This window comes from Mauremys mutica, chromosome 12, assembly GCF_020497125.1.
Source record: "Mauremys mutica isolate MM-2020 ecotype Southern chromosome 12, ASM2049712v1, whole genome shotgun sequence".
Classification (NCBI taxonomy): domain Eukaryota; kingdom Metazoa; phylum Chordata; order Testudines; family Geoemydidae; genus Mauremys; species Mauremys mutica.
In genome coordinates this window covers 38,318,455-38,343,499 of record NC_059083.1, presented here as the reverse complement: position 1 = coordinate 38,343,499, position 25,045 = coordinate 38,318,455, and the positions used below count along the sequence as shown (strand labels likewise).

General features: G+C 46.5%; 2 protein-coding genes across 2 annotated transcripts; both read right to left on the bottom strand.

Annotated features, from left to right (window-relative positions):
- Window positions 1–439: 439 nt before the first annotated feature.
- LOC123346762 (protein CD300H-like) lies at window positions 440–4,194 on the bottom strand. The gene is made up of 2 exons (XM_044984225.1): window positions 3,998–4,194; window positions 440–789 (listed from the first exon to the last, which is right to left on the bottom strand). The coding sequence occupies exons 1-2, from the start codon at window positions 4,035–4,037 to the stop codon at window positions 440–442; spliced, it is 390 nt and encodes a 129-aa protein (XP_044840160.1). The 5' UTR covers window positions 4,038–4,194.
- A 7,843-nt stretch (window positions 4,195–12,037) lies between these two features.
- LOC123346761 (CMRF35-like molecule 7) lies at window positions 12,038–24,051 on the bottom strand. The gene is made up of 7 exons (XM_044984224.1): window positions 24,012–24,051; window positions 21,989–22,330; window positions 18,891–19,011; window positions 18,348–18,457; window positions 14,502–14,554; window positions 12,526–12,666; window positions 12,038–12,187 (listed from the first exon to the last, which is right to left on the bottom strand). The coding sequence occupies exons 1-7, from the start codon at window positions 24,049–24,051 to the stop codon at window positions 12,038–12,040; spliced, it is 957 nt and encodes a 318-aa protein (XP_044840159.1).
- Window positions 24,052–25,045: the final 994 nt, after the last annotated feature.

Here is a 25,045-nt window from a genome sequence, read left to right as displayed (position 1 = left end):
GCTCAGGGCTGTGTATCAAACTGAGAGGTTAAGTCTTCAGCTAAACAGGCTGGTGTGTGTTCTGTCTCTTTGGAGCCAGCAAACAATAACTTTTGTGTGAGTGTCCAGTGAGAGGGCCTGGCAGCCACTGGGGAGGGGGACTGAGCCTGGGGGGCTCAGTAGTGGGGTGATTAGAGCTGCGGGGCTGGGCAGGGGCCGGGAGGCGCTGGGCAAAGGGCGCTGCGGGGAGCCGCGGAGGGGATCGATGGCCGGTCCGGGGGCAGCTCCGGCCCCTTGCAGCCCTGGGCCGGGCCCTGCACAGAGCGGGCTGCTGCGCTTGGCCCCGCCCGCGTTACAGCAGATCTGCCGGTCTAGACACCCGCCCCCTTCCCCCGCCCAGCACCCCCGGCCCTGCCCCGAGCCCGGCAGCCCCAACACTGCTGGGGGGCAGCGCTGGGATTTACCTGGGGGAGACGGTGAGTGTCAGAGTGGTCCTGGGATCACGTTCCGAATAATTCCCTATCCCGCAGAGGTACGTGCCGGCGTCTGCCGGTGTCAGGTTCTCCACGGTCACGGTGAACGCGCGCTGGGTGCGATTGTCTCGGATTGAAACTCTGCCATTCGTCACCTCCGCCTCCGACCCGTTGATCTGAACAATGTGACCGTTGGAACAGCTCCAGCCTGCTAGCAAACCTTCCCGGCACCAGAACTTTGGATAATCCTCATAGCCCGCCCGGTACCGGCACCGCACAGCCACCGACCCGCCCGCGGGGCCGCTCACTGTCCCGGGGCCCATCACCGCCCAGCAGCCTGCGAGGGACAGAGACAGTGAGACCCGGTGACCTGCCCCCACATGTCCGGGTGTGTGTGTGTGGGGGAGGGGTTATGGGTGATGCTTCAGCCTTTTGCGGGGCGGACAGGGGGGTCAGAGCCTGCAGCTTCCAGGTTCACCTGTCCCAAAACCTGACTTTTTAAATCTGTGCAAAGGGACTAAGAGCAATAGTGCCTCTCCCCTGGGGCTGCGTGGGAGCAGGTGAATGGGGCAGGAAAAATTCTGTTTCAAAACAATATTTGGATTTTCCGCATGGGAAAATTGAACATTGAAAGACGAGTTCAATTTCAAACTGACTTTTCAACATGAATTTTTCTTTTTTCATTTTCACCTAAAATGACATTTTGTTTTCATTTTCCATTTCAGGGGTTCTCTCCCTCTCCCCCTCCCCTCCATGCTCCAGTGTGATGCTCCAACATGCACCATGCTGGGATATCCCAGCAATATAAACCTGACTAGTTTAGCCCTTTCTAAAATACAGTTTGGAAGGTGTTAGTTAAATAGAGCTAGCTAGCTTGATCTAACGTAATATCTATAAATGCTAGTCTAGACAAGGGGTCAGAAAAGTGCCACCTCTCTATCCTGCAAATATTTACTTATGAGCTTCCTTTTAAGTACAGGAGATCTCCTTTTGGTTTCATTGGCACTCATGCTTAGAGTAAATCAGTGGGCTCAATCATGTGCTTAAAATTATGCATGTGGAAGTGTTTCTAGGATTAGGCCCTACATTGGTATTGTTTGGTTCACTTTTGTTACAGTTATTTATTTATTTAATTTTTAAATGCAGCCTTTGAAAGTTGCTTGAAAGATACTTTGATGGTAAGGGCCATATTAGCAACTAGGTAGACAAAACACAGCCTAGAAAACTAATTACATCAAATACTTGATGGTGTCCCTTCTATCAAGGTTTCAGTAGGGCTTCCATTATCCCATCCTATTTTCACATGCTCGTCGCCAGAGCTGGTCAAACAGTTTGTTGTGAATAATATTTGTCACAAATTCTGGCTATTTTTTTAATCAAATAGTTATTAGTGAATAAGGTTTTCCATTATTTAACTGTCTCTGCTGATAATGTTCTGAATAACTTTCCTCTTCAGCCAAAATTATCCTGGCTTTGTGTGAGACCAGAGACGATGTTTTTTGTGCAAAATCTCATCAGCGATTTTTAATTTAGTCATTTTGAAAATACATTTTCCCCCATTTAAAAAAGGACTAGTCTACACTGGGAACATACATTGGCGTAGCTACACCACTCAGGAGTATGAAAAATCCACACCCTGAGAGAAGTAGCTATGCCAACCTAACCCCCTGTGTAGACAGTGCTAGGTCAATAGAAGAATTCTTCTGTCAACCTAGTACCACCTCTTATGGAGGTGGATTACCTGCGCCAATGTGAGAGTTTCTCCCATTGGCATAGGTAGTGTCTACAGTGAAGTGCTACAGCGGCATAGCTGTGACACAGTAACAATTTAAGTATAGACATACCCAAGTGTAATCAAAAGTCATGAGTCAACATCCCCCCCCCCCCGCCCCCAATAATGAGATTGGCTTAAAAGTCATGAAGGTTTTTTTGTTTTGTTTTTTTAAGTAATTAATGTATGCTTGTTTTTCTTTGCCTTTTGGATTTTGAGCCTTTAGGTTGCACTTGCATCATGTTTTCAAGCTTTTTCTCCACAACTATGACAGATAGAAACATTTTTTAAATGAAAGCTGAAACTCTCCCCAAATCACAGGTATCTAGAAACTGGAGTGTTAAGAAAAAACACCAACTATTGAGAGAATTGCAATAAAACCTCAATAAATAGCAACACCGCAATCACCTAATGTAGACAGAATGCACCAGTGCAAAGCGTGTCTACATTAGGGGTTTGCTCCCTTGAGCTCACTCCTGGTGGCCCTCACCCTGGAGCTACAGGTTTTTTTAGCTCCATATTGTGGTGAAGGCCTGTTCCCCAAACCAGAGGCCTTGTCTCATCAGTGACTGATCAATCTTTCCCAGTTCTTATCTCTTTAGGGACCTTTTCTGGCTATAGGCCCTTTCAATAACTATTCCATTTTCTCTCTCTCTCTCTCTCTGCGTGCGTGTGTGTACTACACAGATAAATGATCACGCACCAGGAACTTTAGTCACTGGTGCTGAATGGCCCCAATAACCAGTCAGGGGGAAGCAGTGCACTATTACCTACACACTGATTCAGCTAGTTCCTACTATAATGTGATGCCCCAAAATGCACCAGGTTGGGATGCCACACCTATCGCAGAACTCATCTGCAGTGTGATGTTGTCTCATAGAAAGTCTGAAAAGTTCCAAACTGTACTATTTGGTGCACTTTTGCAAACATTCTTTGAAAGATGTTCAGACTCTACAGTGAGGAAAGCAATTTTCTGTAGCTAGAAATAATCACACCCTATAGAATTAGTTATAACTGTCACATGGGTAGTGCCCCATATGGTCAAGGTTACAACATGACTGACTTTTATTATAACTTCCTGTTTTCATATGCTCATAGCTAGAATTCATCTTATAGGAACATTGGAATAACCAGACTGGATGAGACCCAACATCCAGTATTCTGTCTCCAACAGTGGCCAGAGACACGTGCTTTAGAGAAAAGTGTGAGAACCCTGCAGTGTGCAGCTGTGGGACAATCTGCCCCCCACACTGGTCTCTTCCTGATCTGGAATAGCTAGGCATCGCCTTAAGCCCAGAAGTGTGTGCTGTCTTTTTTTGTCCAAAATTTTGGTTGATGCTAATTATGATAACTGCATATTCTCAATATCCATCTAAATCTCCAATCCCTTTTAGAATCTGGCTACATTCTTAGCCTCAATATTTGTTGCAAATAATATTGGTTCCAAATGCTGGCAATGTTTTCATCAAATAATTGTAATGAATATTGTTTGCTGTTCTTTATCCAGCTGTGCTGAGAATGTTCTGAAAAATTCTCCTTTTCAGCTGAAATTTCCCTTGTTTTGTTTTCATAGAAAACTTTCTCCGCAGACACAGACACAGATTCTGTGCTGAAATCTTTACTGACCTGCCCACTTTGTAAGTTCCATCTCCTGGGTGAGTTAGAACCACAGCAAGAGCATAGCTGAGACTTTCAAGCTCTGTTGGTGAAGCTGGCAAACCCAATACTTGCATTGTATTTCTAGTGAGCCACAAAAAGACCATGTCACTCTCACCTGGGAAAAGAATCCAAAGTAAAACCGAGAAAATCCTCATGGTCCTGGTTCCCTCGGCGGGTGAATCTCTCTTCTGGTAGATCTGGGTTCTCCGGGAGATCGCAGGGACCCTCTTCCTTTTGTGAGCGTTGAAAATGAAATGCGAAGACTCACTGAACAGTTCTATGATGTCAAGTTTCTAGATGTGTCAGCCGACCCACGTCCTTCTGAAAAGGCTGCTTTTTCACTGTAGAAAGAAGTTGCCCAACCTACATTCTCCGATGATTGGTGTTTGCTTCTTTTTTTAAAAAAAGGAGAAGCATGATTAAAGGAAGTGTCATATCTTTTGGAGAAAAGCTGGGCCACAGTTCCCATAATTTGAAGGTTTCTGAAAGGTTTTTCTGAGTGCCATGCTAAGATTATGTCTACACTGCAATTTAGCGGCTGACATAGCTACAGCGATTAGAGCTGAACTGGTGCAAACCCAGGACTGGCAACTTCAAGAATTCAAAAATTTGGGATCTTTGTATTTGTCTTCTGGCTTAGGACCTTTATGAGGCACTTCTGTGATTGTTTGAAACTTTTCTCCATAACCTTAAGGACTAGAAACATACTTTTCTTTTAAAACAAAGCTGAGATTCTCTGGTAATCACATGGCTCCAGGAGCTGGGTGCTTAAAGACAAGCACTAAATATCATGACACTTGTGATAAAATCACAGGAGTTGGCATCATACAAACTCCTGGTGTAGATCTGCTGCACCCGTGAAAATCATGTCCTCAGTAGGGGTTCTGCTCCCTTAAGTTTCTTCCTTGTGGTCTTTTCTCTGGACCTTTAGTATGATTTTAAGCACATTCTGTGGCAAAGACCTGTTCCCCAGATCAGAGTCCTTGTCTCTTCAAAGCTGAACATTCTTTCCTGTCTCCAATTTCCCTAGTGACCCTCCTGGCTATTGGTGTATTCTAGTGCCTGGAAGCAGGGGTGAAAGGTCACCTTAGAATCTGGGGATGCAATGGTTGCTTAAAGTCACCTTTGCCACCCCACCCCTGGGCTGCACCTCCTAGAGGCAGAGCACAGAATTTCACCTGTCCTGGACAGAGGTGGCGGTGTGAGGCTCGGGGATAAGTTCTCCCCAGCAGGTGAGAGAGAAGCTGACACCAGCAGAGGCAGAGAATTCACCTCAAACCCCCCATCAGCTCTCCAGCAGGACTGTAGCAAGGAGCCACCTTCACTTCCTGACTGTTCAAAAGGGTGGATTTTCTGCAGTTTGGTTGCAGGATTATCCTTCCTTACATAAGTCAGTGCAAGGCTGGTTCTGGCTGCCTGCCTACACAGGCAAAAGGCAATTTGAACATGGAAAGACCTTCTTTACAGAGGCTGGGGATGCAGTGAAGAAATGAAACTGGGGCTTTGGGGGAGCTGTAGAGCTGGCAGAGGAAACTGTGAGCAAGTGCAATGCTGGGATTGCTGCAGCTAGTTGATCTATGAGCCTGAGGTGTCACTATGGATTGGATTTTTCTCCCCAGGTCAGAGGCTTTATTTCTTCACTTGGAAAAGTGCCTTCTGCCCTGTACTAGCAATACGCTCAGGTTATCTATCTAATCTCACTGTCTACAGACAATAAAGCAAGACTTCCTGCGGATGCAGGAAATGGCTAGTTAGTGAGACTTTTAAATATTCAGCTGTGCAGAGCTAAATTATAAAATGTATCCTGTATATAACCTCTCCCCTCCCCCCAAAACAAATCCTCAAAAAACAGTTTCCAAGAACTGGTGAGAGGTTGTGGTTTCCCAAATCCTTAATACTACTAATAATAATAAGTAAATACATTTCTGAGCTTTTAGGTGTTGCAACTAATGGTTTCAAGTATCAGAGGGGTAGCCGTGTTAGTCTGGATCTGTAAAAGCAGCAAAGAATCCTGTGGCACCTTATAGACTAACAGACGTATTGGAGCATGAGCTTTCGTGGGTGAATACCCACTTTGTCGGATGCATGTAGTGGAAATTTCCAGGGGCAGGTATATATAAGCAAGCAAGAAGCAGGCTAGAGATAACCAGGTTAGTTCAATCAGGGAGGATGTGGCCCTGTTCTAGCAGTTGAGGTGTGAAAACCAAGGGAGGAGAAACTGCTTTTGTAGTTGGCAAGCCATTCACAGTCTTTGTTTAATCCTGAGCTGATGATGTCAAATTTGCAGATGAACTGGAGCTCAGCAGTTTCTCTTTGAAGTCTGGTCCTGAAGTTTTTTTGCTGCAGGATGGCTACCTTTAGATCTGCTATTGTGTGTCCAGGGAGGTTGAAGTGTTCTCCTACAGGTTTTTGTATATTGCCATTCCTAATCTCTGATTTGTGTCCATTTATCCTTTTCCGTAGAGACTGTCCAGTTTGGCCGATGTACATAACAGAGGGGCATTGCTGGCATATGATGGCGTATATTACATTGGTGGATGTGCAGGTGAATGAACCGGTGATGTTGTGGCTGATCTGGTTAGGTCCTGTGATGGTGTCGCTGGTGTAGATATGTGGGGAGAGTTGGCATCGAGGTTTGTTGCATGGATTGGTTCCTGAGTTAGAGTTACTATGGTGCAGTGGGCAGTTACTGGTGAGAATATGCTTCAGGTTGGCAGGTTGTCTGTGGGCGAGGACTGGCCTGCCACCCAAGGCCTGTGAAAGTGAGGGATCATTGTCCAGGATGGGTTGTAGGTCCCTGATGATGCGTTGGAGGGGTTTTAGCTGGGGACTGTATGTGATGGCCAGTGGAGTCCTGTTGGTTTCTTTTTTGGGTTTGTCTTGCAGTAGGAGGCTTCTGGGTACACGTCTGGCTCTGTTGATCTGTTTCCTTATTTCCTTGTGCAGGTATTGTAGTTTTTGAGAATGCTTGGTGAAGATTTTGTAGGTGTTGATCTCTGTCTGAGGGGTGGGAGCAGAGTCCAGATTTTAAAAGTAGAATCCAGATTTACACCTAGCTACGTAAGATGAGAATCTTACCGTTGCAAACATTTTGAGTTCAGAAAGGACCCTGGGGATCATCTACTCTGAGCTCTTGCACAGCACAGGCCAGAGGATTTCACCCAGTGATTCCTGCATCCAGCCAAGTAACTTCTGGTTGAATGAGGGCATACTTTTTAGAGCAGTGGTTCTCAACCACGGGTGCATGTACCCATGAAGATATGCAAAAGCTTTCCAGGGGGTACAGCCACTCATCTAGATATTTGCCTAGTTTTACAACAGGCTACATAAAAAGCACTAGCAAAGTCAGTACAAACTAAAATTTCATAGAGACAATGGCTTGTTTATACTGCTCTATATACTATAGACTGAAATGTATGTACAATATTTATATTCCAATTGATTTATTTTATAACTTTATGGTAAAAATTAGAAAGTCAGCAATTTGTCAGGAATAGTGCGGCTGGGACACTTTTATATTTTTATGTCTGATTTTGTAAGCGAGTAGTTTTTAAATGAGGTGTAACTTGGGGTACGCAAGACAAATCAGGCTCCTGAAAGTGGTACAGTAGTCAGGAAAAGTTGAGAGCCACTGTTTTAGAGGGAGATCCGTTCTGGTTTAACGCCCTCACTCCAATGACTAGGTTGTTCCAATAGTTGATTATCGTCACAGTTAAAAATCTGTACCTTATTTCCAAGTTCAATTTGTCTAGGTTCAACTTCCAGCTATTGGATCTGATCAAGCCTCTGACCGTTAGATTAAACACCTCCGCAGCATCAGACATCTTCTCCTTTTGTAGGAGTTCCCTGTGCAGTGCAAGACGGTATAATTTTGGGTTTACCTTTCAAAGGGGGTGTAAATGGGCAGTTCCTTTGCCGATTCTTCCCGTATACAGCTGATCTCAGCATCTGTGTGAAGCTGCAGCTGGGTGTGGCCCTACCTGTGTGCTGGTCAAAGTGTGAGACCGGGAGCATGTCTGCAGCTTGTCACAGCATTACAGGGGGAGTGGGAGCCCAGGCTGGTGGGTTGGGGGGCTCAGTGGTACCCCAGATCCAGGTGGCACCCCAAGGGGGGGAACCCATCACAACGAGCCTTTGCCAATAATTTTGCTTTGACATCTATCATTTAGCCAGTTTTTAAATCTTTTAATGGGTCTTGCATGCCCTATTTCCTGAAGTCCTCAAAGTCTCCTTCCTAATAATACCCACCAATCCTAGAAGCAAGAAGAACCTGAAGGGGGAACTTAATTCCTTCCAGTTCCACTCACACCCAGTGTCCATTTCAGGCTCACCTGGAAACAGCAGCTCATTCATTATCAGGATCCTCGTTATTGCTCTGGTTCTCAGTAGGAGACTCACTGCAAGTGACTCTCTCTCCAAACAATCCTGCTCCTGGGCATTCGAAGGTGCAGGCACATCCCTGCAGCCACACTTGCATTCTACACTGATAACCTGAGTCATGTTGTCCAGTACTGAAATGAAGAAATAGCTGAGAGATCAGGACCCTGTTTCCTTCCAAGAAGGCTTGTACAGTATGTGCAGAAGGGTGTGAGGTAGCTGCTATTTTAGTTGTTGTGGTTGTATTGTCAGTTTCAGTGAAATTCAGCTGCTTTTTATAAAGTAATAACCAACTATACTGGCATGACAGCACCAGGGCTATGGGAAGTCATGGGACTGGAAACAAAATAACCCCATGATGCATTTAGCGAACTTTTGAATGTTGCTAGTTTTGCTGGTTTCTCTTCAACTCAAACTTGCACGTTCAGGAAATGGTGATGGTTGGCTGCTGTTTGAACACTGTATCCCAGGGCTGTGCATGCTGGGGACAGGCTGTGGGGTAGAGTAGCTGTCATAGCTATTTCCTAACAAGAGTCATGAGCGTCTCCATACTGCACTCGCCCGGCCTGGCCTGTTCTCACGGGGTGTTTGCTGAATGATGCTAGAAGCGGGGGAGGGCTGGTAGTAAAATTGAAGAAATGAAGGCCCTGATCCTGCAGAGACTTATGCAGATGCTTAACTTTACTCATATTACATGTTAATGTCGTGTTTTGTCATGAACTGTAGCCCAAGTTTTCTGGTTTGCAACGTGCCTTGAATCTGCTTCCTTTCAATAAACTCAGTGCCTTTTTTCCTGGGGAAGCAAAGGACTAGATTCTCCAGTTCCTCACCCCCTCCTGTCTCTAGCACCCACATCCCAGGGGGACACAGGGTTTTGCAGGCTGAAGGAGAAAATGTGTTAAAACAGCAGCAGCATAGCCCCTCTGCGGGCTGTGAAATGCTTCCAGCAGGAGAATCTCACTAGTTCTGTGTCATGGTGCTGGGTCCCTCATTCTGCTATATGGGTCCAAAGCGAAATCCAGAGAACTCGGTGCCCAGTTCCTTATCTCTCAGCTGCCACCCTTCCCTGCTTTCAGTCTGTTCTTCGTGGTCAGGTGGGTGGTTTTGGTTCGTTGCACCTGCCTTTGCACTAGGCAGGGGGCTGAATTTACTTAGCTTTTGTCTACAAGTTGTGTTGCTGTAGGAACCCAGCGGCAGTGCAAGCTCTGCATCTGCCTGGAGCCTGCTGTCATCATAGGCATCGACAAAACTGCCATTTGACAGCAGTGGGTGCAGGATGGGGGCCTGACTTCTCACTGAATGGAGCCTGAAGGTGAGAGGAGGCTATGGACCTCCACCCCCAACCACCTAGGAGAAGTGCACGGTTCATTCCTTTGAGGAAATGGGCAGGAGCTCCCACCTGCTCCTAAGTGTGGGAGCCTGGAGTTGTCATGATTTCATCTTTCAAAACCTTCACCTTCCAGCTTAGCAAGAGCAGTGCTGTGCTGTCTTCTCCTCTAAGCAGCTTCTGAAGATCTCACTGCTCTTCACAAACCTGATGGAATTTAGCCTACCACCACCCCTGTGAGGTAGGGAAGTGTTCTCTCTATTTTTCATGGTGGGAAATGAAGCCCAGAAAGGTTATTTCTGGCTGTCTCGGTCACCTTGGGCAGAGCACCCAGATCTCTTGACTCCCAGTGCTGGGCTTTACCCCCATGAGCATCCTTCGCTGCACTCCCATGGCCTGAAGCAATGTCTAGATCACCAGTGCAACATCAGGATGACACTGATGCCTAGTGATTGCAAATTAGCTTAAAATGGACCCCTCTCCAGGCATTCCCCAAAGTCTGGCCATTTACATGTACACGCAGAAATGCTTAGCCATGCTACTGAAGTGTGTTGACAACTGGCTGTGCAATTCTTGTTTATTTAGAGTTTAATAAAAAAAAAAAGACACCTCTGCAAAGGCTCTAGACACTTAATAAATGTTACCACAGAACAACTCCAGCAGCATTTAAAAGCAAACATTCAAACAGGAACAAAAAAATCAGCTCAGCAAACCCAACCTGGCTGTCCAGCTAGCCAACTGCAAACATTCCTTTCCACCCCTTTATCGTTCTGGAAACATGCCCTCAATCCGCTCCACAAACCTTATCCAACAGGTGACTTTTGCTGCATGCCCAGCAAATCAAATTATAGTTCTTGTAACAGAGTCATAGAAATATAGGGCTGGAAGAGACCCTGAGAAGTCATCATGCCCAGCCCCCTGCCCTGAGATAGAACCAAGTAAACCTAGACCATCTCTGACAGGTTTTTGTCCAACCTGTTCTTAAAAACTTCCAATGCTGGGGATTCCACAGCCTCCCTTGATAACCTAGTCCACTACTTAACTATCTATATAGTTTCCTACTATCTAAGGGTATGTCTTCACTACCAGCCGGATTGGCGGGCAGCAATCGATCCAGCGGGGATTAATTTATTATGTCTAATCTAAACATGATAAATCAGTCCCCGAGCACTCTCCTATCGGCTCCTGTACTCCAGTTCGGCGAGAGGCACAGGCAGGGTACATGGGGGAGCGGCAGTAGTCAACTCACCGCAGTGAAGACAGCACGGTAAGTCCATCTAAGTAGGTCGACTTCAGCTACGTTATTCATGTAGCTGAAGTTGCGTAACTTAGATTGATTCCTCTCCCCCACCCCTACCCCAGTGTAGACAGGCCTAACTTAAATCTCTCTTGCTCCAGATTAAGCCCATTTACTTCTTGTCCTGCCTTCAGTGGACACTGAGAACAATTGATTTCGGTCCTTTTTATAACAGCCCTTAATATATTTGAAGTTTTTTTTCTGCTTTTTTTTTCTTGCGACTAATCACACCTAGTGGTTTTAACCTTTCCTCAGAGGTGAGATTTTTCTAAACCTTTTATCATTTTTGTAGCTCTTTGGACTCTCTCCAGCTTGTCCACCTCTTTCCTAAAGTGTGCACCCCAGAACTGGACACGATGTCCAGCTCGGGACTAACTAGTGCCAGGTAGAGTGGGACCATTATCTCTCGTGTCTTTCATACAACACTCCTGTTCCTACACTCCAGAATGATATTGGTCTGGTGTCCAAATTCGTTAGATGTGTCCCACAGGGTGTTTAGGATCAAAGACGAAGATGTCCAAAAAGAACGTCTGGGAATAGGCTCTCAATCTTTTCACTATAACCTGTATAAAATGTGGGCATCCATGTGCCCTTCTTGTTCTAAGCCACTGTGCTAACACGGGATTGGTGGTAAAAAGATTCCAGCACAATTAACTCCACGCTGACAGGGAAAATGAAGGACAAAGCTGTTTCCTTCTGCCTCATCTTCCCATTGTTATTTCCACACCATCCCTGAGGCCCTGTTCCCCATATCACCTCCAGCCAAAGAGTTGCCTCATCATCCTGAGGTTCTGACCCCAGAACCAAGCTCCTTTGCACCAAGTAAGTTTTATGAGCAATTACGTGGTGCTGGAGCAGAGAGATGTCACAATGAGCGCCAGAGGAAAACCTCCAGCCCTTCAGGAACCGGAGCCACCAAGACTTTGTGCAGTTTCAAGCTGATGTCCAGGAAAGGAGAAGCACTTTGTAGTAGCTGTTGGCCCCCAGTACATTTCTGAAGACAACCGTGCTGAAAATGGGACCTCCCCACCACATCTTGCCACTGGCAGATTGCTCAGCAGAAGGAGGGCAGAGGGAATGCCAGTCTGGAAGCTTTCATGGGACAGTAGGAAAATAAGGACAAGCTGCTCAATATCCCGTGAGTAGTAAGGGCTTCAACCTACAGCTTTTCTCCCACACTTTGCTTGATGATACATCATGGGGGGACGAGGTGTGATTGGGCAGATATTGACGTAGGTGTCCTGCTGATCTGTGGCTGAGCAGTCCTGTGGGCCAGAAAAAACTGCTTTTCTCTGTCCTGAAATCTGAAATAAGGACACCATGAATCAGAGAGAGGAAACGACAAGAAAAGGAGATGGAATAACTTGGAGCAGGACCAGGCAGAAGACCAGAACCTTGCAAACCACAGCTGATTCCTCCAAGTGACCCCTGGCTTTAATTAGGTTGTGCCTGGCTGAAGGGTTCACGAGTTGCTGCTACTGAACAGGGCTGGCTATTGGTGAGGAAGAGGGAAGGTTTTGCCCTTGGACTGGAGCAGATTCCCTTTTGGAACAGTGTCCCCCAGGCCTGGCAGCGAGGGAGTCTCAGAACAGGGGAGTAGACCCTCCAGCAGCATTGTGCTGTCACTGGGTTTCCTTCCTACCTGACTCTTCTGCGGGATCATGTTTTCATAGATGGACGCCGGATCATCTGAGCTGGGCAGGTTCTGCTCGTTCATATAGATTGCCATCTGGCCCGTGGCAGCAGAATCTGATGCACTGAAGGGAGGCTTGTGCCCAGGATTCTGGAACAGACATGGGAGGTGCTTAGAGCAAACAGGAAACTCCAAGGGACCCTCTTACCAAAATGCCACACTATGGAGCTAGAGGGGTGGAGTTGGCAGGAAGTGACTCCTTCCCTGTACTGCCCTAAGCTGCAGCCATGTTAAAAATGGCACCCTTTCTGTCTGGATCTAAATAATGACCCCTCCCGCTTCCCACCAGTTAATCAGCAGGGCTGGGAATTTCCTGCTAAAAGCACAAGTCTCTGTGAGGTGAGTGTGACCCAAGGAACTCTGGTGCCAAGTTCCAGAGGGCACCGGGGGTGCAGAGGGTTTAGAAGGATCCCCTGGGTCAGATATATGCAAGATAGTTCACTGATGGATGGCATGTGCCGTCTCTGCTGGGCACCTGTTGTCCATTGGTCCTCAATCATTGCAAAATGTGTGTGTGGATAATATTTAAGGAGTTATGTATCTTTAGGGGGGAGGGATAGCTCAGTGGTTTGAGCATTGGCCTACTAAACCTAGGGCTGTAAGGTCAGTCCTTGAGGGGGCCATATAGAGATCTGGAGCAAAAATCAGTATTTGGTCCTGCTAGTGAAGACAGGGGGCTGTCTTCAAGGTCTCTTCCTGCTCTATGAGATTGGTATATCTCCATAATTTATACAGAAATTATGTTCTTAAGGTCTTGGAATTAAGGCAGGTCACCAGCAGGTGACACACCTCGGAGATGTTTCTTGCAGGCAGGAGGTAATAGACACCTATCTCTTTGTCTGTCCATTTGGATACTCTGTATCATATGCCACACACTGTGTGCCTATTTACACCCAGAGCTGGGGAGGACTGAGAGACTGTGAAGTCTACAAGCAAGGAAATTTACAGGAATAAACAAACAGCCAGGGGAGAGGAGTGTCCTGTTTATGAATAAAGAAAAAAGATTGTCTCCTGGAGTACAAAGTGATACATTGGATCCTTCACCTGGGAGGCAAACTGACAGCGCGCTTGTCTCATGAAAGGGGAACACAGCCAACCTGGGTGTAAGGTGCTGGACAGATTTAGGGTGAGCAACACTCTACGAGACAGGAGAGTAGCTTGTTCATTAAGTCTAGGCTCCAGAATGTGTTAGGATGTTGTTTTATATGTAACCATTTGTTTCCAATACCTCCGTTTGCTGTTCCTTGAATTTCTCTGCTTTGTTAACTAAACGTCTCTAAGTGTTGTTTGTCCAGTGGAGCGGTGACCTGAGGTGGAACTGGCAAGCTGGGGTGCGATGTTCTTTGGAAGTGGCGAATCTGAGAGCGCGAGTCTCCAGCGAATCAGGGGCTGGACACTCCAGGGAGATGCTTGGAGGGTTCAAGGTTTGGGATGTACCTACCGCTAACCTGTAGCAAAATAGCAAGGCCTGTGGGGCCTAGAGGGGAGGGATTATGTTGCCTCTGTCTGGTGGATTGCGGAGCTGACCCACGACAGGCACAGACAGGGCTTCCTCATGCTAAGGGCAGGGGGTAGCGAGGTGCCTCCACAATTCCGGGTACTGCCGGGAAGTGTCACGCCGGGCTACAGTAATAACTCCTGTGGCTGATCGTGGTATCACGTGCTTAACTTCTTATATGAACCAGCTGCTAGAGGGAGGGAGACACCTTCTGTGCTAGTGTAGATTGACTCTAGCCTATGACATTGTACCTTTCCTAGGACAGATTCTGGTAGCACTAAGTGAATGGTGATGGTGTGTCACCTTTTCAGGGGTTCAGTAATGTGTGAAATACTCTAAACTCAGAGAGCCACTGACAATCCACTAGTCTATCCTGTATAACTTATTGTACTGTGCTCATCACCAGCTACCCGAGAGCCTATCTTACCGTGTTACAGAGATAGGCATTCTTATCCTTTTGTCCTGGTGTGTCCTCAAGGGCTGAAAGAATCAGAAACAGGAAATGTATCAAGCTGCTGTAAAGCTATTTTTATTTATGGCTAGGCCTTTCTAAGGCACTTGCCGCGGTAGTATCCTGCACCCTAGATGCAATGTCAGGGAAGCAAAGCCTTCCTAGCACCGAGTATTACTACAGTCTCCATCTGGGAGCTTTTGAAAAGGAATTTGTCAATCATTGGACGGGGTGTGTATGTAACTCACTGGGGGACCGTCCTGTGTCACGTGGACCCAGCTTTTTAGATCTAAATGAACCAGGTCAGCTTTTGAGGACAAACACAGACCCAGCCCTCTGGATCAGCTCTGCAAGTGGGGCACAGATCCATAGTGCTTTGCAGCACCCAGGGAAGGTGGTAGCGTCAGCTCCTTGGTGCGCTACACTCCTGCTCCCATGGCTCAGGAAGCCTCTCATCACCAACACCATGAGGTTAGGGCTCTGTGGATGTGTCTGGCAAGGAGAGACATCCCCAGTGTCTTTTTAGAGCTCTCTAACTCTCTGGGGACTGTTTCCCTTTCAGGATTAGCAGTTTGGCCCAGAGTCTTGAAGTTATTTAGGCTCCTAATTTGTTAGAAACTTAAATCCCTTTGAGGATCTGGACCTTTCTGCTTTGAGAATTCCTCTTTCATGCAGCATGCAAATGAGAGAGAGACAGAGAGCTACAGATGGGGTCGGGGATGAAAGGTCAATAACATTTCTGTGTCTCTAACTGGCTGTTGCAGCGTTGCTGCTGATCTTGTCCCAGAATTAGAAAATAAGAGAACCCTGTGCTGTACCCCCACATAGGGGGCTAACAGTGCAGTGTGGCTGCAGCTCAGCTGAAGCTGAGAGGGAAGATTAGCATTGTCCAATAAAATGTGGTCTTCTAGGCTTCATTTACATGCAAACATTGCTCCGGTTTAAATTAATTCAGTTCAAAACCTGATTTAGATAAACCAGGGCAGAACTCTGGGTAGACTCGTATTTCAGTATGAGAACGACTTGCTTCAGTTTAGCTTAAGTGAGTACGAAACTGCCTTAAACCAAATCCATATAAGCCACTCTTAAATTGAAATGAATAAATCATTGTGGAAATGACAGAGGTGCTTAATGACTTCTTTGTTTCGGTTTTCACCAAGAAGGTTAGTGCTGATTGGACATCTACCAGTGAATGCCAGTGAAAATGAGGTATGATCATAAGAGACTAAAATGGGGAAAGAACAAGTTAAAAATTACTAGACAAATTAGATGACTTCAAGTTACCAGGGCTGATGAAATGCCTCAGAGAATACTCAAGGAGCTGACTGAGGAGATATCTGAGTCATTAGCAATTATCTTTGAAAGTCATGGAAGACGGAAGAGATTCCAGAAGACCGGAAAAGGGCAAGTATCGTGCCCATCTATAAAAAGGGAAATTAGGACAATCCAGGGAATTACAGACAGTCATCTTAACTTCTGAACCCGGAAAGATAATGGAGCAAATAATTAAGCAATCAATTTGCAAACATCTAGAAGATAAGGTGACAAGTAACAGTCTACATGGATTTGTCAAAAACAAATTGTGTCAAATCAACCTGATAGCTTTCTTTGACAGGGAAACAAGCTTTGTGTATGTGGGAAAGTGGTAGATGTGGTCTATCTTGACGTTAGTAAAGGTTTTGATACTGTCTTACATGATCTTCTCATAAACAAACTAGGGAAATGCAATGTAGATGGAGCTACTCTAAAGTGGGTGCAAAACTGGTTGGAAAACTGTTCCCAGAGAGTAGTTATCAGTGGATCACAGTCATGCTAGAAGGGCATAATGAGTGGGGTCCCACAGGGATCAGTTCTGGGTCTGGTTCTGTTCAATATCTTCATCAATGATTTAGATAATGGCATAGAGAGTACACATAAAGTTTGCGGATGATACCAAGCTGGGAGGGGCTTCAAGTGCTTTGGAGGATAGGATTAAAATTCAAAATGATCTGGACAAACTGGAGAAATGGTCTGAAGTAAATAGGATGAAATTCAATAAGGACAAATGCAAAGTACTCCACATAGGAAGGAAGAATCAGTTGCACACATACAAAATGAGAACTGACTGTCTAAGAAGGCGTACTGCGGAAAGGGATCTGAGGGTGATAGAGGACCACATCCTAAATATGAGTCAACAGCATAGTGTTGTTGCAAAAAAAGTAAACATCATTCTGGGATCAACTGCACACATACAAAATGGGAAATGACTGTCTAGGAAGGAGTACTGCGGAGAGGGATCTGAGCAGGAATGGCTCCAGACATCATTCTGGGATGTATTAGCAGGAGTGTTGTAAGCAAGACACGAGAAGTAATTCTTTTGCTCTACTCCGTGCTGATTAGGCCTTGACTGGAATATTGTGTCCAGTTCTTGATGCCACATTTGAGGAAGGATGATCATGTGGACAAATTGGAGAGGGTCCAGGGAAGAGCAACAAAAATGATTAAAGGTCTAGAAAACATGGCCTATGAGGGAAGATTGAAAAAATTGGGTTTGTTTCTTCTGGAAAACAGAAGACTGCGAGGGGACATGATAACAGTTTTCAAGTATGTAAAAGGTTGTTAAAAGGAGTAGGGAGGTAAATTGTTCTTCTTAACCTCTGAGGACGGGGCAAGAAGCAATGGGCTTAAATTGCAGCAAGGGAGGTTTAGGTTGGGCATTAGGAAAAACTTCCTAACTGTCAGGGTGGTTAAGCACTGGTATAAATTGCCTAGGGAGGTTGTGGAGTCTCCATCACTGGAGGTTTTTAAGAGCAGATTAGACAAACATCTGTCAGGGATGGTCTAGATAATCCTTACTCTTGCCACGAGTGCAGGGGACTGGACTAGATGACCTGTCGAGGTCCCTTCCAGGTCTATGGTTCTATGATTGTGTTATTTGTATTATCGTAGGGTCTAGAAGCGCCAGTCTTGGCTGAGGACCCCCACTGTGCTAGGTGCTCTACAAACACAGAACAAGGAGACCCAAAGTACAATCTAAGTAGAAGACGAGGGACAACAGATGGGTTCTTACAGACATGGGAGGACCAGGAAACTCTGTGACAATAGTTGCCAGCATGATAGGCCACCATCTCCACACGCCAGCAGCCTTATAAATCAATAATAAAATAAATGTCTACAGAGACTTTGCTCCAGTTTAGCTAAATCATTTCTTGACCCAATTTTAAGTTAAACTGGTGCAGCTTTGGTTCGGTTCTTTTGCTGAGGCAGCGATTGCACCCCCTCTGGCTGAGGGGACGGAGGAAAAGACTTTGTCAGCTGTTTCCATGTTATTAGTACCCATCAGAACCTGGCAAGCCCAGCTGCAGCGGATTGAAAGTCACAGGATTACCAGAACCTGAGGCAGCAGGAAAAGCTGGGAATCACTACAGGCCAGAGGAGCAGTTCTTAGGAGCAGCTGATGAAATCAGGTAATCAAGGGGAATTTATTTCTCTGTTTCTTTTGCTGAATGTTAATGAATCTTATTTAACTGATTTCTGTTTGGTCAAAAACAACTGGCTTGTTTGCTTTTGAACTAGCCAGCAGCTGTATCGAGCCTGAGCTAGGTACCTGCTCCATCACTGTGGCTGGGGCTGGGCGTGCCGTGGGGAATCTGCCAGTTTGAACAGCCACGTGACCTGAAGTAACTGACTAAGTACGTGGGGTGAATTTAGAGAGTGTCTGTCTTGTGCTGTTATTTTGGTGACAGGGACAATATGGTCCTTAGGAAGGAAGCAAAATAATCGGGCTGCCCATCTGGAGAATGAAGTGACACTTACTAGCAAAATTGATCAGAGAATTTTTACCTTTTCTCCTCCTCTGCGATGCTCTTCTAAACTTTACAGCAATGAACACAATGAAAAGCAGAACCAGCAGGACGGATGGGATCAGGGTGTAGAGGACGAGGTTTGGTGTACTAGGCGAAGGAGAAGAGAATGTTTGTTTCTACTCTTAACGGTCAGACTTTGTTATATAAAGATTAGACGTAGATCTTGCTCCCCTCTCAAGTTGTTGGAAGGGCTGGGTAAGCAGTGTAGGGGTGAGGGGCAGAAAAAAGTTTTCAGGACAGGAAGGCCTGTAGAACAGCAGGACTATCTGGCTCTGACTTAACTGATAAATGCCCCTTTCTTAACTTGTGAACTCAGCTAAAAATCCTTTTCTTCAATGCCTCTGGTGTGCAGAGACCTGTGAGTTCTAGAATCCTCCATGCTGCATGAGTTTGACCTAAAGCCTTGGTCTCTGTAGGGAATGTAACCTGGACTTCGAGCACAGTGTAGAAACCCCAAACCTGCCCTAGAGTTGCTGAAAGGAGACCTCACAGTGCCTCTAGCGTGAGTTTGGGCACTCACCCAGCAGGAGCATGACTACTGTTAAAGGAGAAGGTGGATATTTCTATTTCAGGAACAGTCCATGGGGAGGTGGCAACGGTCAGGTCCTTTTCTGGTGTCGTCGGTGGTGAGGTAGAAACCGCTGCAGATGAAAGCAGACAGAGCTGTATTACCAAGCCCTCGTTCGTTGATTTCCTGTTTGAGCTGGCACCTGCCTTCATGCTGGCTGGGCTATTAAAGCTCCTTGACGTGTGTACTGGCTAAGCCATTGCAGCGGAGAAAGGTGGTGTGGTGGTGTTTTAACACAGAAGCTGTAATTCTGTATCCTACTTCAACTGCTGATGGCCCTCAGAGAGATAACGTAGCTTTGCTATATATCAAATGAACCTGAGGAACGAGACAGGAGTTAGACTGAATTCTTGGGGAGCTAAGTGGAAGAGGTTTGGGGGGAACCTCAACAATATGAGGGACTGGGAACAGTGAACAAGACTTGGCTTCTTCTGCAAGGATCAGTGGTGGCAGCAGAGGTAGGAAATGAGACAGAACTATTCTGACATGAGCACATGGTGTTTAAACGCCTCATCCTGCATTATTGGCCAACAAGTGAGCAGATAGGCCCTGGCTTCTCCTCCCCTTCCCTCTGTACCTCCATCTCCGGCCATATTCTTCTCCACTCCATTGACACATCCATCTAGATAGGAACATGGGAATCATCACACTGAGTCAAATAAACTGTCCATCTAGCCAGGAAGCCTGTGTGACAGTGGCCAATACCAGGTGCTTCAGAAAAGGGTGCAAGAAACCCCATTATGGGCCATTTTGAAATAGCATAACCATACGGGCAGCTTCCTCCTAACTCCCATCACTTCATGGCTGATTCTAAGCTTTGAAGCCCCGGGACATAATTCTGTCCTTAGCCAGGGTGACTGGATGGCTTAATTATCCATAAGAAGGTTAAAGCCTGATAGACTCTCGACCTCAATATCTTGTGGCAGTGAGTTCCATGGGTTAATTATGTATTCTGGAGACTACATTCCCCTCTTATCAGACATAGATTTGTTGCCTTTAAAATGCTTTGGCTATCCCCTTGTTCTCCTGATGATGTTGCTGTCTCTTGTCTCCTCTTTGCTGTATCTTGGAGCTCTGGAGTATTTTATTATGGTCCATTTCTCAGCCGCTGCTCATGGAATAGGGTTAGCAATGGAAAACCAGAGAAGCTTTCACTGAGGGAAAAGATACTGTGGTGAAAAGAAATTCTTACCTTCCCAGTGGATGACTTTAACAATTTTCAGTGTGAGACTAGCTAATAATAAATAGTGAAGAATTCCTGTAAAATGTGACTTTTGGGACTAACAAGCATCTCTGCTAAAAGTCATGACACTTTTTTAGGACTGACGACTTTTGTCGTAAGTATCCAGGAGGCGGCCAAATATTCATGAATAATGACCCTGTCATTCATAGCAAAGTTTCTTTTTACCCCCCTTACTTTGCACAAATCTTTGCAATTCAGTGGCATTTCAAACTACTCGCTTATCTCACCTCCTTCCCACCTCTCTGGGCCTGTCTTAATCCTGGGTCTAACTGTTCATCTGATTCCACAGTCCTCACTCAGGCAGACTCTGCATGAATTTCAATGGGAGTTTTGCCCGAGTAAGAACTGGCAGATGTAATGTGAGGCTGCATCCTCCAGCATTAATTCCTCTCCTGCATGGGGGATGGGGTGGGGTGGGGGGAAATCAGACAGTTGTGTGGGAAAACCTAGGAAACAAGGGGGAGTTTCTCAAGGTTGTGAAGGGGGTAACAGAAGATTAGCAGAGTTGGATAGTTCATGTCTGGATAAGACCCCCTCTATTCACCAGATACAGGCCCTTGGTCAAGACAAGACAAGAGCCACTTGTGACCCAGGGAGCCCCTCAATGCCATCTGGCACAGGGCACCCCAGGCCATAATTCATGTCAGGCACAACACACTCATTGCCCCAACACACTGTTGTCAGAATCTATCTCTGAATGGTGTCATATATGGTATCCTATGCGAACTGGTAACAAGCTGCTCGTTGATATTATTGCGTGCTGGAGGTATGGGCAGTGTATAAAGAACTATAGACGTGTGCTGGAAAATATGTTCTTCAAAGGTGGTTTGCAAGCCGTGCATAAACCCAGCCTGTCCCAGACAAAGGAATGTCGTTTGTGTCTCCAATCTGAACTAAGCTAGGTGATACCGCAGAGGACAATGGAAAGTACATCTACATATAAGGTAAACAATGCACCATCAAGCTTAATGAGGGGCTGCGGGGGCAGAGGGTGGAGACAGCTTAACAATCATGTGTGTAGAAGGAGCCTGCACCCCCAGGATGCCTTCCTACCACTTGAAACAGAGACTATAGACTTTGGGAAATAGAAGCAGATTTTGGCATCCATCACTCATGGCACACAAGAGGCCAGAGCTCTGGTAATGGGACAAAGGTGGATCCTTCACCCAAGGGGGCTGATGTCTCTGGGAACTGACTATAGGGGAGAAACCTGCTTAGACCAAGATTGCAACTTGCTGAATTAAGTTTCAGTCATTAGAAAGCCTGTTTTTGTTTTGTGTGACTTGTGTCTTCTGTTCTTCCTTATGTCGCCTGCATATCTGCTCTTTGTTCACAAAGCTACTCTGGTTTTATTACAAAACCAGCTCAGGGCTGTGTATCAAACTGAGAGGTGAAGTCCTCAGGTAAACTAACAGGCTGGCGCGTGTTCTGTCTCTGGAGCCAGCAAAGGCAATAACTGTGAGTGTCCAGTGAGAGGGCCTGGCAGCCACTGGGGAGCTCGGAGCCTGGCTTGGTACCAGGGTGATTAGTGCTGCAGGGCTGGGCAGGGGCCGGGCGCGCTGGGCAAAGGGCGCTGCGGGGAGCCGCGGAGGGGCTCGATGGCCGGTCCGGGGCAGCCCCCGCCCTCCGGCCCCTCGCAGCCACGGGCTGGGCCCTGTGCAGAGCGGGCTGCGGCGTTTGGCCCCGCCCGGGTTACAGCAGATCTGCCGGTGTCTAGACACCCGCCCCCTTCCGCCGCCCAGCACCCCCCGGCCCTGCCCCGAACCCGGCAGCCCCGACACTGCCAGGGGGCAGCGCTGGGATTTACCTGGGGAGACGGAGAGTGTCACAGTGGCCCTGAGATCAAGGAGCCCTGTTCTCCCCACCCCGCAGTGGTACGTGCCGGCGTCTGCCGGTGTCAGGTTCTCCACGGTCACGGTGAACGCGCGCTGGGTGCGATTGTCTCGGATGGAGACTCTGCCCCGCGTCACCTCCGCCTCCGACCCGTCGGTCTCGACGATGTGACGCCCGTTGGAACAGCGCCAACTTCCTCCTTCCCGGCACCAGAACTTCTGATAATCCTCATAGCCCGCCCGGTACCGGCACCGCACAGCCACCGACCCGCCCGCGGGGCCGCGCACTGCCCCGGGGCCCGTCACCGCCCAGCAGCCTGCGAGGGATACAGACAGTGAGACCCGGGGCGCCGCTTCCGTCTGCCACCAGCTGTGACCTGCCCCTGGGGGTGGGGGGAGTTGTGCGCGATGCTTCAGCATTTTGGGGGCTGGACAGGGGGGTCAGAGCCTGCAGCTTCCAGGTTCACCTGTCCCAAAACCTGACTTTTTTTAAAACTGTGCAAAGGGATCAAGAGCAATTGCCCGTGTCCCCTGGGGCTTGGTGGGAGCAGGTGAATGGGGCGGGGGTTGGCGTGGCCAGAGAGTGGGCTGGGCTGCTCTCAGCAGATTAATTAACTATAAAAGGGGCTCAAAATTAGACTTGATTCTTATTTACACGCAGGCGGCAGGTCCCTTTGCACCACTCTGGCAACGCACAGAGGCTTAGAGTGAATGTAGGTGTCAATTGTATTTTCAACTAATATATTTGCCAGTAGAAACATTTGCTGCAGGAAAAATTGTTTCAAAACAATATTTTGATTTTCTGCGTGGGGAATATGGAACATTGAAATGACGAGTTCAGTTTTAAACTGACTTTTCAAAATGAAACTTTCTTTTTTCATTTTCAACTTGTCATTTTGTTTTGGTTTTCCATTTCAGGTTCATATTTGGGGGGTTCTCCCCACCCCCTTTCTGCTCCACTGTGATGCTTCAATGTGCACCATGCTGGGATATCCCAGCAATAGAAACCTGACTAGTTTAGCCCTTTCTAAAATACAGTTTGGAAGGTATTAGTTAAATAGAGTTAGCTAGCTTGATCTAACATAATATCTATAAATGCTAGTCTAGACAAGGGGTGAGAAAAGTGCCACCCCTCTATCCTGCAAATATTTACCCATGTGCTTCATTTTAAGTAGAGCAGAACCCCCACTGGCACTCATGCTTAGAGTAAATAAGTGGGATTAATCATGTTCTTAAAATTAAGCATGTGGAAGTGTTTCTAGGATTAGGACCTACATTGGTATTATTTGGTTCAGTTTTGTTACAGTTATTATTTATTTATTTTTAAAAAGCGCCTTTGAAAGTCGCTTGAAAGATACTTTGACGATAAGGGCCATATTAGCAACTAGGTAGACAAACACAGCCTAGAAAACTAATTACATCAAATGCTTGATAGTGTCCCTTCTATCAAGGTTTCAGAAGGGTTTACCTTATCCCATCCTATTTTCACATGCTCATCACCAGAGCTGGTCAAACAGTTCATTTTGAATAATATTTGTTACAAATTCTGGCTATCTTTTCATCAAGTAGTTATTAGTGAATAAGGTTTTCCATTATTTAACTGTCTCTGCTGATAATGTTCTGAATAATTCTCCTCTTCAGCCAAAATTATCCTGGCTTTGTCTGAGACAAGAGATGTTTTTGTGCAAAGTTTCATCAGCAGTTTTTAGTTTAGTCATTTTAAAAATGCATTTCCCCCCATTTAAAAGGGTATTCTTGTCAGTTCCTTGACCAGCTGTGCTGAGAACATTCTGGATAATTCTCCTTTTCAGCTGAATTTTTCCTTGCTTTGTTTTTGTCCTGCCCACTTTGTAAGTTGCATCTCCTGGGTGAGTTAGAACCACAGCAAGAGCATAGCTGAGACTTTCAAGCTCTGTTGGGGAAGCTGGCAAACCCTGGGCAAACCTAATACTTGCATTGTATTTCTAGTGATCCACAAAAAGACCATGTCACTCTCACCTGGGAAAAGAATCCAGAGCAAAGCAGAGAAAATCCTCATGGTCCTGGTTCCCTAGGTGGGTGAATCTCTCCTCTGGCAGATCTTGGTTCTCCAGGAGATCGCAGCGACCCTCTTCCTTTTGTGAGAGTTGAAAATGAAACCCCAAAACTCACTGACCAGTTCTATGGTGCCAAATTTCTAGATCTATCAGCTGCCCCACCCCACTTCCCTTTGCAAAGGCTGCTGTTTGACCACAGAAAAAAGTTGTTCAACCTACATCCTCCGGTGATTGGTATTTGCTTCTTTTTAAAAAAAGGAGAAGCATGATTAAAGAAAATGTCAGGATCACTGAGAGAAAAGCTGGGTCACAGTTCCCATAATCTGAAGGTTTCTGATAAGTTTTACTCATTGCCATGCTAAGACTTTGTCTACACTGCTAGTGGTGGACATAGCTATGGACATTAGCGCTGAACTGGTGCAAACCCAGGACTGCCAACTTCAAACATTCAAAAATCACAGGATCAAAGAGTTCAAGCTTGTGGCTCTCATCTCCAGGTACCAACATGATCAAATGAAGTTTTTCCTAATGTCCAACTTAAACCGCCCTTGCTGCAATTTAAGCCCATTGCTTCTTGTCCTATCCTCAGGAGTTAAGAACAACAATTTATCTCCCTCCTCCTTGTAACAACAATCATGTCCCCTCGCAGTCTTCTCTTCTCCAAACTAAACAAACCCAATTTTTTCAATCTTCCCTCATAGGCCATGTTTTCTAGACCTTTAATCATTTTTGTTGCTCTTCTCTGGATTTTCTCCAATTTCTCCACATCTTTCCTGAAATGTGGAACCCAAAACTGGACACAATACTCCAGTTGAGACCTTATCAGCGTGGAGTACAGGGCCGGCTCCAGACCCCAGCGCGCCAAGCGCGTGCTTGCGGCGGCCTTTTGCCGGCAGGGCGGCAGGCTGCTCCGGTGGACCTTCCGCAGTCATGCCTGCGGAGGATCCGCTGGTACCGCGGCTCGGGTGGACCTCCCACAGGCATGACTGCAGATGC